The sequence below is a fragment of the Schistocerca piceifrons genome, chromosome 1 (assembly GCF_021461385.2).
Source record: "Schistocerca piceifrons isolate TAMUIC-IGC-003096 chromosome 1, iqSchPice1.1, whole genome shotgun sequence".
Classification (NCBI taxonomy): domain Eukaryota; kingdom Metazoa; phylum Arthropoda; class Insecta; order Orthoptera; family Acrididae; genus Schistocerca; species Schistocerca piceifrons.
The window spans coordinates 1,061,393,158-1,061,407,985 of record NC_060138.1 but is presented as its reverse complement, the minus strand read 5'-3'; the positions used below and the strand labels follow the sequence as shown (position 1 = coordinate 1,061,407,985).

The 14,828-nt window shown below is 39.3% G+C and overlaps 1 protein-coding gene across 1 annotated transcript in view; it reads right to left on the bottom strand.

Annotated features, from left to right (window-relative positions):
• Positions 1–4,307: 4,307 nt before the first annotated feature.
• The window catches only part of LOC124777570 (DC-STAMP domain-containing protein 2), a 254,458-nt gene continuing 243,937 nt past the window's right edge, over positions 4,308–14,828 (bottom strand). The window contains exon 12 of the mRNA XM_047253029.1: positions 4,308–4,530. Coding sequence (XP_047108985.1) covers positions 4,308–4,530 — 223 coding nt within the window. The remainder of the gene's footprint in view (positions 4,531–14,828) is intronic.

The window sequence follows — 14,828 nt, the reverse complement described above, 5'->3', positions numbered from 1 at the left end:
CTCAAGGCTCTACATTCCCTAAAAGCCAATGAGTCCATCATTATCCTCCCAGCAGATAAAGTATCTACCACCATAGACCGAAAGGAGTATATTAGTGGAGGTCTACACCAGCTGTCTGGCACCTCTACATACAGTGTCTGCCATCAAGATCCCATCCCTGTGTTTCAAATTGACCTGCAGTCCGTCCTTAAAACCTCAGGCCCCTCACAAGGACTAACACCTCAATCCATAGAACTTCTTACCCCACCCAAACCATGCACCCTCACCTTTTACCTTCTTCCTAAGATCCACAAACCCAATCATCCTGGCCATCCTTTAGTTGCTGGCGTCAAAGCACCCACTGAACATATATCTGCCTTAGTTGATCAACACCTGCAACCCATAGTACAAAGACGCCCTTCCTACATCAAAGATACCAACCATTTCCTACACTGTCTAAAATGCATACCCGTCCCACTCCCACAACACACCCTGCTTGTCACCATTAATGCCACCTCTTTCTATACCAACGTTTCCTCAGTCAGTGCCCACCTGATTCCAAACCTATGACATCCTTCCTATTCACCTTAATCAACTTTATACTTACCAACTACTTCACCTTAAGGAGCAGACATATAAACAGATCAGGGGTATGGCCTTGGGAACCGGGATGGCTCCTTTCTATGCCAACCTTTTCGCTTACAGGGGGCATTCCTGGGATCCATAAGTCTTCAGCCCTTGGTTTGGTTTAAATATATTGATGACATATTTACCATATGAACGCATGGTGATGCTGGCCTGCTAAAACTCCTGGAATCTGTGAATACCTTCTTCCAATTAAATTGCACATGGTCTTATTCTGAATCCCATGCCACTTTCCTTGATGTTGATCTTGTCCTCACCAAAGGCCAGCTACACACTTCCATCCACATTAAATCTACCGACAAACAACATTTTGACAGATGCCATCCTTTCCATGTCAAATATTCCCTCCCATGTTCCCTTGGCATCCGAGGCAAACGTATTTGTTCAGATGTAGATTCTTTACAGCAATACACCACCATTCTCATCTCAGTCAGCATTCACTGTATGTAATCACCCCACCAGCCTAGTTAAACAGCAGATTTCCTGGGCCATCACATCCAATCCTGGTACTGCTGATCCTTCCAAAAAACAACTATGGAGCACACCATTGGTGAGTCAATATTATCCTGGTCTAGAATGTGTTAATCAGCTACTTCAACTGGGCCATGACTTCCTAAAATCATGACCTCAAATGAGATCCATTCACTCTGAAATTTTGCCCCGCACCACCTAGAATAGCTTTCCATCGCCCTCCAAATCTCTGCAATATTCTTGTCTGACACTATGCTCCTTCTGCACCCATCTCTCTACCCTGTGGCTCCTACCCCTGTGACTGTTCCCACTGCAAGACTTGGCCCATGCACCCTCCTACCATAACCTATAACAATCCCGTAACTGGCAAAACATGTACTATCAAAGGGAGAGCCACCTGAAAAATGACACATCATAAACCAGCTGTTATGTAAACACTGTTTGGCCTTCTGCATTGGAATGACTGTCACCAAATTATCAATTAGGATGAATGGGCATAGGCAGAAGGTGTATACTGGCAACCCACAATACTCTGTTGCAGAGCATTCTCTACATGACAATTGTAACCTTGGCTCCTGTTTCACCACATGCACCATCTGGATTCTTCCCCCAGACACCAGTTTCTCAGAACTCCACAGGTGGGAACTAACATTACAACATGTCGTTGGTTCTCGCGATCCACCTTGCTTTAATTTATGTTAATTTCTTCCATCCCAACATTTCTTCACTGTAGATACTCTTTGATTCACTCCGTCTTAGTTTTCTACATCTTTCATTGTCTTACCCATCTATTTTTCACCACCCTCCTCACACCTCTGCTATGTACAATGCACTTAGCTTTTCACTCTTATTAACTCATGCATAATGTTTAAGCAGTAATCTCTGTCTGCATATTACCCTGTCTTCCACTTTAAACTCTCAGGTTTTAGAATCTCGTCCAATGCAGTCACCGACAATCAGTCTTTCCTTCTCATCCTGTAGGATAAGTCTCTCCTGCCCCATGGTTCTGGGTGACTTTCCCCTTTTCCTAGATCTCTACAGTCCTTTTCCTTCAACCCTCTTGCTTCCCCTTCAACCCTTCTGCATGCAGAAGGGGCCACTGGCTATGAAAGCTTGCCAGTTACAACCATCTTTTATATGTGTGTTCTGCCACTGCTTGGTGAGTAAACTTTTTATCTATCCAATTAAATAATTATGTTTTCTATATCGTGTTTGTTCTAGCTATGACTATTACACAGTCACTGAACACAATACATCTGCTGGTATCTGATAGTGATATGCAAATGCTCATCTTTTTGATATAGAGAAATTTATAATTACTGTAGACTTTAACATTGATGTGATGACCAGCTGATAGCTAGGTGCAGGCTCCTTACATAGTTTCAAAGTACGGTCCCTCAGTGAAACAGAAGCTACATGTCGTTAACAAGAGGAGTACATAGAGACACTGCTGACTGAAATCTACCAGCAGACTGAGGACTCATTGGCTGGAAGTGGTGTATAAAGACTGGTGTAGGGATATTTTATGGAACTGGTAACAGTATTACAGTTTATAATAATATAAGGATCAAAATTAGTAGAAATGTCATTCTATTTGATCATCACTGTAATAATTTTGTATGGCTACATACTAGATTCTTGCAGAAGTATTAAAATTCACACTGTTTTGTGACTGATACACTATACACCTACGCAGTGGTTTACTGACTTTTTTTTATAAAACTCTCAGATTAATAATTTCTCTAATTCAGCTAAATCCTTAATTAGTTACTAATTTGGATAAATAAATGAATTATCTGATTCAGATAGGTATATGGAATCTACTTTTATCTAAGGACTAGCACCTTTTAATATATAGCTTTGTATGTAAAAGAATTTTCTTTTTTCATTCATGTGGTGAGGCTGACAATGTTCTGAATGGAAAGACAGTACTTTATTTGCCCAGGAGAATATGAACATAATGTCTGCTTCTTTCCCATCAGCTACTTGACATCCATTGCTAAATAAAGACCATCATCAAGCTTCATATTTTTTTATATTCAGTTGTACGCACCCAGATTTCTCGAATTTCTCCCACATGTTGTCTTAATGTTATTTAGCCTCATTTTCTCAGGTCATTAACATGGGCTCTTCTTATCTCTGGGCATCTAGCAAAAAACTTCCAGTTTTTACTTCCTGACTACATGTCTCACACAACTTACTTTCAAACAGTGGAAACTCCAGGTTGGAATATCAGCAATATAAATTAAAGATTGATTGCTACTGACTGTAAATATGTCATACTGAATTGCAGGCAGGTACAATGAAAATACACAAATTAGGTTCCAGTCTGTTCCCTTATCCCTTTATTTCTTTTACTGTAGCTTCTAAAATTGCCAATGCACATATCTCCATTGTTTAGTGTGCAAGCCACAGTTTTTGAAACATGTATAAATAAAAAAATTGAGAGTCTCACATCTGAATGCAGCTATGTAGATCAGTGCAGCACAACAGCTATAAAGAACTGCCCTAAAAAACACCTCTTAAGAAAATTAACTGTGTGTCCAAGCTTAATCCAGCTCACTTTAAATGACAGAAAAATTAATACAAATCTTGTTGAAAATGCAAAATGTAGCGCTTGTAGCTTTACGTTCCGCAAAGTACAAACTCAGTAGACATTAACCCTTCAATTGCTGTGAAATGGAAAGACATTGTTACTACAACAAATCTTAAAAATCAGATGTGATTACATGTGAAAATTTATGCATTTTTAAACTGAAGACAGCATGTAATGGAACTAGACCTCAAAATTATAAGGTGGTCACTTGCCCAGTTGTACTTTTCAGCTTACAAGCAGAAAGTTCAGGATTTAATATCCATTTGCTCCCAGAAATTATTTTCTTTCTCTTGACATGATATTCCACTCAGATGGTTCTTTGGAATGAGAAAAATGTAAAGTTGAACATTAGTTCAGATTCCCCTGCAACTGGATGGGTGAGCTGCTGCTTTGATTGTGGCCCTGATGACCTCTGCATTGATGAGACTTGAACTCTAATCTTTCTTCTTCCATTCTGGTTCTCAGATCAGGGGAAACAAAGAGCATGACACCTCTGACAGGATCATAGCTTAAAAAACATTTGTATTTCTTGGAGTTAGTGATTGCTACTTTATTCTATTAAACAAAATATCTACTTTCACAAACATAAATTTGCATTAATAATATATACAAAATACTACATATGTACTAACTTTTCTTCACTGACATCTGTTAAATCACCATATTCAATTGGTTCCATGCAGATAGTGCAAATGTTCTTCAGATCTTTGAAGCACTGATGACAGTAGGTGCCTGCACAGTCGAGTTTGGGACAACTCTTGAGTTCCCCTTGAGTTTCTGCACAAACTAGGCAAGCCTTTTGTGGTGTATGGGGTATTATCCTTTGCAGAAGAGCACATCTGCCATTTAAAGAAAAGACAAATGAAAATATAAATAAAATTAGTCAGTTCAACTGCAGACGATTACTTCTGTTTTATGTATTTGCTATTGGCTCTACACTATTCATTCAGGATTTAACTAATTCCATTTCACTAATCAACTATGGGGACAATTATTGGCTAGTGCTTACCTTCAGGATATGGAATGTGTAGTACTACTGATAGGCATACATAAAATTAAGAGACATGCACCACCTAGCTTGTAGAACTAATAGTTCCTTCCTTGGGGAGGAGAGAGGGACTGGTTGAGGAAGTTAAAAAGGAAGGACAGGTCTCTCAGACCACAGCGTGAGAGGGGCCCACTTGTAGTCAAGATGGATGGAGATATGAGTACACATTTCACCTTTGAAGGCAATTAATGGCCAAAAATTATGTCACACAATTTATTAGTTTTCTCAGTTGAATTTTCCTTTGATATAACAATGGGGACAGATATAAAAATAACTGAAAAACTGCACAAATCACTCACTAGAGGAAAGACCACAGGACATGATGGGATGCCCATCAGTTTTGCATTGGAACTGGGCCCTCTTCTAGCATCAGTTTACAGTACATCACTGGAACAATAGTGCATATCACATGACTGGAGAAAGGTACAGGTCAATCAGCTCATAAGAAGGGTCGCAAGATGGACACACAGAGCCACAGATCGAAGTCGCTGACATAGTTTTCTAATACAATTGCAGAAAATGAAACTATGCTTGCATATGATGACTACCCTGGAGCCTCAATACCCTCTATGTAGGAATCAACATTGTTTTCAAAAGCAATGATTGTGGTGAACCCAGCTTACTCTGTTCAGTCCTGGGAATCAGAAAGCAGTAGGAGTTCAGGTTGATGCTGAGTTTCTTGGCTTCCAGGAACTCTTTGATACAGTTCTGCACTGTTACTTAGTAAATTTAAAAAAATGCCCCCCGATATGCAATTGGATAGAAGACTTCCTAGTAGACAGAACTCACTGTGTCGCTCTTAATGGGGAGGCACTGTCAGAAGCAAAGGTAGTATCTGGTGTACTGCAACATAGTGTGATACGGTTGGTGCTGTAACTAAATGACCTGGTAGATAATAACTGTAACTCTATGAAACTATTAGCAGATGACAGAGTTGTGTAAAAGGAGCTGAAATTTTTAGAAACTTGTTACAAAATGCAGAGGTACTCGCAGATAGTACGAATATTAGCTGCTGAATCATAACATATATAAATGTAGTATAATGTGCGTAAATAGAAGAAAACTTACAACATCCTCATTTGACCAGTTCTTGAGAACTGTCTATCAGTCTGGAACTCTTACCTTGGGTTAGAGGGACAAATAGAAAAGGCTGAAAGGAGAGTCAAGATTCGTCACTGGTTTCTTCAGTCGGCATGAGAATACATGCAAAAGGTCAACTAACTGCACTAGAATATATTACAAGAAATGTGTTGTGCATCACAGAGAACATTACTCAACAAAATTCCACAAGCTTATGTTCCAAAATGAGTCAAGAAGCATGCTATTTACTCTGCTATACATCTTGCATAGTGGCCACAATGCTAACATTAGACAAATTTCTGTCTATATGAAGGGATACTGACAGGCTTTTTTTCTGTGTGCCATACATGAATGGAATAGGAGGGGAAGATAAGAATGGTATGCACCCTATGTCACATGCCAGCTTGCAGATTACAGATGCAGTTGTAGCAGTGGACTGTGTCGAAATACAGGTAGGCTGCTCTTAGTAACAAATACAGATTTTCTTTGGGTACTGACTAAGGTCATGTTCATATTTCAAGACACTGACACGAAAGCCTCAATGCTTCTGTGTGGTGAGGTAGTCCTCTTCTGGCCATGCAGCCACAGATGGTAATTGCTTGTGATATATGACTGTGCTTGCAGTAATACAAGAAACAGACAGTGTTATCCTATGTTCACGAAATCCAATGCCCGTGTGTTTTGACTTTGATGGCAGTGCTTTAAGGGTACTTTTCCAGCATGAGAATGCATGGCCACAACTGTAACCAATGTACTACTACACAAAATATCTCATGAAAGCGTCTTGATTTCTCTCAAGTCTTGTTTCCATAGTCAAGTATAATGCCGAACTACCTTTCTGGTATCTCTTGGTTTTCGGTTGTCATCTAACGGAGGCTCAATTTTCTATCCTACTTTTCTGTATATTATTCTGATAATTTAGATGCATGAGCCACTAAGTTAATTATAAGCAATTTTTCATATATACCTGACCTTGATCTCTGTCAAACTCTGACTCTAATGCTGCATCCTTTATGTCCTCCAATCTGACAACTGTTTCTTTGTCTATAATGTTAACAGATAGTTCCATCTCAAAGTACTCTTTCCACCTTCCTACATTCTCCTCCAGGTTTCACAGTTTTACTTTCCTATATGCTGAATCAGTGATTAAAACAAGCATTTGTTTCTCAATTCCATCAATTTTTTCAGTGACCATTTTGCTGTAGCCTTCTTGTACTGCCTACTGATTTTATTCCTAAATGACTTGATTGCTGAATAACTTTCTCTTTATGAATATATTTATATTTCCTTCTTTTTTAATCATTTGAAATATTTCTCCTATCACTCCCAATTTCACTGCAGTGACCCAGTGGCCACTCCCATATCTAAATTGTTGAACTATTCTGACTAGCCATTTTGAAGATGTTTATTCCTCCTTAACCAAACTACATACAACACAGTTTTTACAATGTCAGAGAACTTCAAATGCACATCATTCCTGCATAATTCAGTATCCTATTACTATGGTGACTCTCTCTAATAATTCTCTCACACTTCAGCCTACTCTTCATCATCACTAATTTGTGACCTGAATCTATAGCTCCTCCTAGGTAGGCCTTATAATCCAGTGTCTGATTTCAGAATCTCTGTCTCACCAGCTGATATCATTGTGTGTTGCCTAGCCTTTTTCATGTAGGCCTATAATACCTCCTCTTCTGACTTTTGAACAGAGAACTTGCCACTATTAGCTGGAAGTTTTTGCAGAACTCAGAGAATATTTTTTTCTCTCATTTCTACTGCTGAGCCTATGTTCTCTTATAACTATACCTCCTATTCTTTCCCCTATTACAATGTTTCAACCCCCCCACCCTCCACAATTGATAGATTTCATTTTCCTTTGTACAAGATATATCTGAAAAGTCCAATGACTGGTCTCAGAAAATAAAGAAAACAACAGTTAAGAGCAAACTATGTTTACTGATCTTCAGCATTAGCGATAGCACACTTCTGACACCATTTGTAAAGCTGTTGGAAACTGTCAGCAAATGATCGTTGTGGAGCTGCTTGAAGCACCATGGTCTCATGCTGTTGGATATTCACAATGTTCGCTAATATTCACAATGTTTGCTAAAGTTCAAGAACAACAGTGCCTGTACTGTCTTTGCTTATCTTCAAATCTTCTGCTTTCATTCTCAAAGACAGCCATCGATCATCTGCAAGCATCTGTGCGCACTCTTGTCATTGCAAAATGGAGAGAAAAATCTAGCACTATGTAACATGAAGTTTTGCTTCAAATTAGGGAAAATGGTGATGAAGACTCATGGAGTATTATTGCAAGTACACAGTGTTGAAGCACTAAGGAAAAATGTATGTCTGGGTGGTTTAAATGCTTAAGAGATGGAAAGGACAATGATGAGGATGAGCCACGCTTGGGTCAACATGCACAATCCCAGACCTCATCGAACGAGTGCTTGTGTATGCTCAGTGGCTGTCATTGAGCTTGAGGGCAGAAGAGTTGAAGATAAGGAAAGACAGAAGAAGCACTATTCTTCATGAACGTCAGCAGACATTGTGAATATCCAACGACATATGACCAGAATGCTTGAAGCAATTCCAAAAAGAAGAATTCACTGATGCTTTACAAATGATTTCAGAAGTGTGTTGTAGCTAATGGTGATTACTCTGGAGGCCAGTAAAGGTACTTTGTTTGTAATCCTTGTCTTCTATGTTTTCTGGGACAATTCACCTAACTTTTCAGATGCACGTTGTATAAAGAATTACTTATTCAATTCCCTCAAAATTCTCTTTCTTCATCTTCTGCTTTTGATGATAGCAAGCATACCATAACTACAGTTTTTGGCACTGGTTTTAGTTTTTATTCTGATGAGAATATTTCTGTCACTGAACTGTTCATGGAAACTCACTCTCTGCTCCAGCATCTTATTCATAATGAACCATACACTAATTACACTTTTTTCAGATGCTGCAGGTAGGCCTATTATTCAATTTCACCTGATCAGATAGCTTTATTTTGTTTTCATTTCACTTATTGACTCTGACTACGTCCAGTTTCAGTATCTGGATATTTTTCCCATTTTTTAGCTTCTATACCAAATTCAGAATTTTGGCATTTTCCAATCCCTTTTGTTGATACTTGAACCCTTTTCTTGGGGTCACCTCCCACATAGCAGTTACCTCCCAGAGATCTGACTGAGGCACTAATCTTGAATATTTTGCCCATAGGGAGATCATTATGGCATTTTTCCAATTAGGAGCCCTATTTTCAGTGGATTTATATTCTATGACTTCAGTGCAACAGTTTCCTTATTTTTTGCAATAGCTGACTTTTGAACCACCATGCAGCTGGCTAATCTGCTTTTTAAGGACAGTTTCCCACTCCAGTGGCAAGAGGGTGCCCTAGTCCTTTTCAGCCACTGTTCCATCGTCTTGTTAGAAGGCAACTGTTGATTTAAGACTGACTTCTTATATCATAAATTAATGGTTTCTGACTAATGTCATGATTAAAGTGTGCTATTTAGCAACAAATTCTTTGGGAATCAAGCAAGGGTTCACTAATTATTAATCAAGCATGCTAACCACTTTCTCCATACTTTATGAGCATCCGAACGGAACTTTCCTTTATCCATGCTAATCTCTCTGAGAAGAGTTACACATGTTGGGCTGTGGCTTCTGTATACATTGTGAGATCAGTGTGAATTGTGTGGCTGCTCACCAATTGTTGTCAATCAGTGTTGGATGGTGAATGTATGCTGCCTGTGGCCTTTTTATCTGTTGTTACACAATGTGGTAAATGATGTCAACACATCTCTTTAACATGTTGCTACCTACAGCAGCTTACACAGCAGTCTGAGGTAGGTACTAACAGAATAACATTTTATGGTGCCACAGTCTAGTCCCTAGGAGACACAAGATACCCAGTTTTCAGGCACTTATCATTTGGCTGACATCAAATATGCTGATTTCAAGTATGTTGCTCAATCTACACTTGATTGTCACTCCCCAAGCGGCAGCCAGTACAAGCTCTGATGCCATTTGAATCTGGTGAAACACCAAACTACTCCATTTTGCATGGTTAAAGGAGTGTTCCCACTTCAACACAGCAGTTATTTCTAAAATATAACTGCTTATGAATGATATAGATGTATAGATTCTGACAATTAATGTCAGCATTTTTTGTGATGAGTGTAGTTTTTTTATGGAATAAACTGGAGAGATTAAATAAATTTACTTAATATACAGTAGAATTCAAGAGAAAGCTGCCAGAATAAGTAGCAGGGAATGAACTGCTGATGTACAAAAAACCATACTGAGTTTGACATTATCTCCAGTTGGTGATGAAGGGTTTGTAGATCAGTAGGATTACAGAATTAAGTGCCAGTCATAGAGAGGCACAAGTGGTAGTTGTGCCCAAAAAGAGCATATTGTTTTTGTTGTGTTATCAGTATTTTAATTAGTGCACTGTCACCTAGGGCCAAATGTTATGGAAAATTTGTATACTGGTAACTAGGGCAATGCCAATATTTCACAAACATGGATTTGAAAAGACGGTATCATCAGTTAGAAGTAACAGCAGAGGACTGACTCCAGATTAGATTTATGCCTTTATCTGGTCAATACCAATACTGCTAAATGACATATGGATTGATGAATGCAATGCCAACATTCCAACACCTGTCAGAAGGGATGTTACAAGGTCTGAAACTATCTGTCACAGTGACAAATTTTATTATCTTTTTCATTTCCAATCAATGTTCCTGTTCTCAATGTACAAAGCTTTCCTTTACATAGTTGAGAGTGGAGAGTTTTTTAAATACAGAACAAAGAACAACAGTGCACAGTTTACATTGATGATAGTATAGTGTTTCCCAAGGACATACAGAAGCTCATCGTGTGGTTATGTGGCACGTTTAGTTGACTACAAGCAACACAGCTAATAATGAGTTTGCAGGAATGCCTTTCATTTTGATGAGGATGGCAGGCAAACAGATCCCTGGGTTGTACAAGCTTTGTGGAAATTTCCTATTCCTAATACAGAAAACAAGTTACACTTATTTTTAGGTCTGGCTAACTAATACTGAATATTTGTGCCAAAATCTGAGGAAATGGTGAGACTGGTCACACATATTCTGAAGAAAGAGGTAAGTTTCACAGGATGACACATGCCTTAGAGATTGAAGGATTTACTGACCAGTCGTCCTGTGGCAATGGGGGAGATCATGCGTTTTGTCAAAGTTTCATCAAAAAAGTTCACAAGCTCACCACCTGGGGTGCTGAAGTGTGCACTTATTCCAAGACTAAGAAGAGACACTATTGAGCTCTGTGGTTTTAGTTTTAAATATTATTATTCTGTTGTTGTCTGTCACAGTGACAAGTTTTATTATCTTTTTCATTTCCAATCAATGTTCCTGTTCTCAATGTACAACACTTTCCTTTATGTAGTTGAGAGTGGAGAGTTTTTTAATACAGAAGAAAGAATAACACTCGCATTTGTTGCATGCTGTTTGCCCATGTATCACATGCAATTTAGTAGCTATCTTATAGCCCCATAAGATAAGCTTCAGTGGTGACCACAACCTGATAGTGCCTCAGACGAGTAGTTCGCAATGAGAAAACATTGATTTACAGTAACAAAATGCCAAATGAAGAAATGCATAACATGTCAATATTGACTGTACAACTTCCATTACTCTGGCCTACTAATCCAACTCTCTGGTTTGTGCAAGTGAAAGTAAATTTTTTATGTTCTGGTGTAATGACAGGCACCACTAAATTTGCCCTGGTGGTAAGTCAGTGTGGTAAGCCAACTTGACAACAGATATGCAGCAGAAGTGCAAGATATACTAATGGCACCTCTGGACACGGACGCCTATTCTAAACTGAAGTCAGAACTAATATGCTCCGTGTCTGCCTCTTAAGAGGAGAGAGTGTGAGAGGTACTTTTGCAAGAAGACGTCAATGACAAGAAAACCTCACAATGCTTATGTCACTTCAGAAGCAAAGTGGATGCTCACACTATGCCAGAAGCACTACTACACACAATATGGAGCAGTAGGCTGCTAGTGCAAGTGAAAGCGATAATTGCCTCTCAAACCGAGATATCCTTGGACAAAGGCTGACAAGATACAAGCTGCTATTGTGCCCCCATCTGGATCCGATGTTACCATTATGTGCGACAGCACCGCAATGAAAACAAAACATGATTGCAACAAGCTTTCAAAAAAAGTCACAGCAATGGAGCAATAATTAAATGAAGGCTTGATAAGTAAAATTGATGTTCTGTCTAATCAACTGAATAAACTCTTCACTGATCCCGGCGCTACAAGTAGTTACCATTAGTGATCACAGAGCCATTCCACTCATGATGTGTCTCATTGAAATGACACCAAAGTCATGAATATATGCTGGTATCATCAGCAATTTGGGGATCCAGCTCATAAGTGCAACGCACTTTGCGAATATAGAAATGTTAAGTGCCAAGCAGATGTTGCTGTGCCTGTCTGACCTTCTACCCACCTCTATCTCACCAGCTGTAGTCAGGACACAAATTCTTGATAGATAACGGCTCAGGTTTAAATATTCTGCTGTGAGATAAGGCTCATAAGTATTGCCCAACTGCCAGCTTCATGCTGACAGCGGCCAACAATTTTGATACTTGAACGTACGGCACACAGCATATGGAATCAGACCAGGAACTGCATCATGCAATAACTTCTAAATTCGTCATCATTGACATAGCAGAACCGATTATTGGGGCAGACCTACTTGCCCACTGCCACCCACTACCCGATGTTGTTGACACCTGCCTCCAGTATGCTGTCACTGGGCTGTCAGCAACTGGATTTATTTATTTAGTGTGTGGCAGTAAAACACAAATGATAATACAATTAGTTGAAATTATTATAGTTATAAACAAACATCTAACAGGCTATTGCTTCTGGAGTTGCTGTCGGGAAATTTTCGGGTTTCCCTTCATAAGCTGTCTGAGGGCATTCTTCTACGATGTGTTTTACTGTTAGGATTTCACAACATTCACAGAAGGGTGTCAATTTCTTGCCACATTTATGCAAGAAATAGGCACATCTACCATGCTGAGGCCGTATTCTGTTCAGAGTTGATCAGATTTTACATCGTAACTCAAAACCTCTGGCTTTTGGGTAATACGTGGAATTTCATTACTCTGTTTTGTGGCCCACTGTTGACGCCAGGCTTGAATCAAACTGAATTTTTCCTCTGTGGCTTTAATTGCCATTTTGATAGGGGGCTTTCTGGATTGAAGGCGTCTATGGGAGGTGTATTCAGTGTCCTCATGTGTTGGTAGGTTATTGTTGCTCAAGATCTTCTTGTACTCATCATGAGTGCGTTTATATGATGCAAATTTGATGATGGTATATAACTCAGTACTGGGAGCCATTATGTAGGAGCAGATTTGATGACTCCTGCAATCATTCTCATTGTGTTATTGAGTTGAGCTTCAATTTTACAAGTGTGAGGACTGTTAAGCCACATTGGCACACAGTATTCAGCACTTGAGAAGACAAGGTTCAGAGCGGATGAGTGTAGGACAGAGGCTGATGCTCCCCATATTGTTCCACAGTTTTGTATAATATTGTTGCTTGATTGTAATTTCTCTGCTATTTTTGTTATATGCTCTTTAAATGTGAGACTTATATCGAGTATCACACCCAGATATTTTGATGTTTTATTATGAGTAAGTCCTGTGTTCTCAAATCATATTCTAAGCTCCCTTTTGGCAAGTTTGTTAATCAGATGAAAGCATGTAACAGCTGTTTTGTTGTCATTTGCTTGGAGCACCATTTTTGGTAGTACCCTCCCAACTTCTCCAGGTCAGCTGTAAGGACCTCCTCTGATTCTTCAAATGAGTTACATCTTGGTGCAGGTATCCAGTCACCAGCATAGTTGTGCTTTTTAGATCTCGTCTCTGGCATGTTAGCAATATAGAGGTCGAATAGGACTGGTGCAAGTACCGATCCTTGTGGCAGGCCATTCTTGAGTTTTCTTGGTGAACTTACATTGATCCCTGTGATAACCTGAAATGTTCTGTCATTCAGTATGTCATTTAGCAAATGTGCTGTTGACTTTAGATGAAGTAATTTGTGGATCATGCCTACTCACCAGACAGTGGTTTAGGTGGCTGATACGTCAATAAATGCAGCAGAGGATTTAAGCTTTCTTTGAAATCCCGCTTCAATATAAGTTGTAAGCTAGAGAACTTGGTCAGCACTGCTTCTTATTGGTCTGAAGCCTGCCTGTTTGATTGGTATTACATCAAATATTTTCTGAGAGATTCTGATGTATGTGAGACTTTCAAGTAACTTGTATGTTACTGATAATAAAGCAATAAGCCTGTAGCTCTCAGATAAGTTTGCTGCTTTCCATCGTTTTAGGATGGCCATTATCTTTTTTGTTTGAACTCTCTGGGTAGATTACTAGTCTGGATGATGTCGGTGAAGAATCTGGCTAGGCAGAGTTTTGCTTGTTTACTACAGTTTATTAGGAATTCGGGGCTGATGTCATCAAATCCTGGCACTTTCCCTGGTGTGATACTCTTGAGCACTGATTCGATTTCTTCAAGTGTGAAAGGGTAAGCTTATTCAGTCTCTGTCACCTGATTCCATATATTTCTGAGTTCACGCTTTATTTCTACTGTGTGTGTTTTGTCTCTTGGTGTTCTGGACTTTGTTACTTGTGGGAAGCTATGGCATTTGGAGAGATTTTTGGTTTTTGCAATCGGATATTGATGTCGCATGGTCAACTGCAATGTCAAGCTCGTCCAAGCAGTGGCAGGTGAGTTCACCAAGTTACTCGACCAGTTCTCAACGCTTACCAGGCCCCTCAGGGCCTCGCAGCAGGAAGAAAGAAATTCCCATGATGGCAATAATTACACCTCTCTGTTTATTTGAGAGCCTGTTTATGACCTTTGGTCTTAGGAACACAGCACAAACCTAACAGAGATTCATCGATTCTGTATTAACAGGATTGCTACATTGC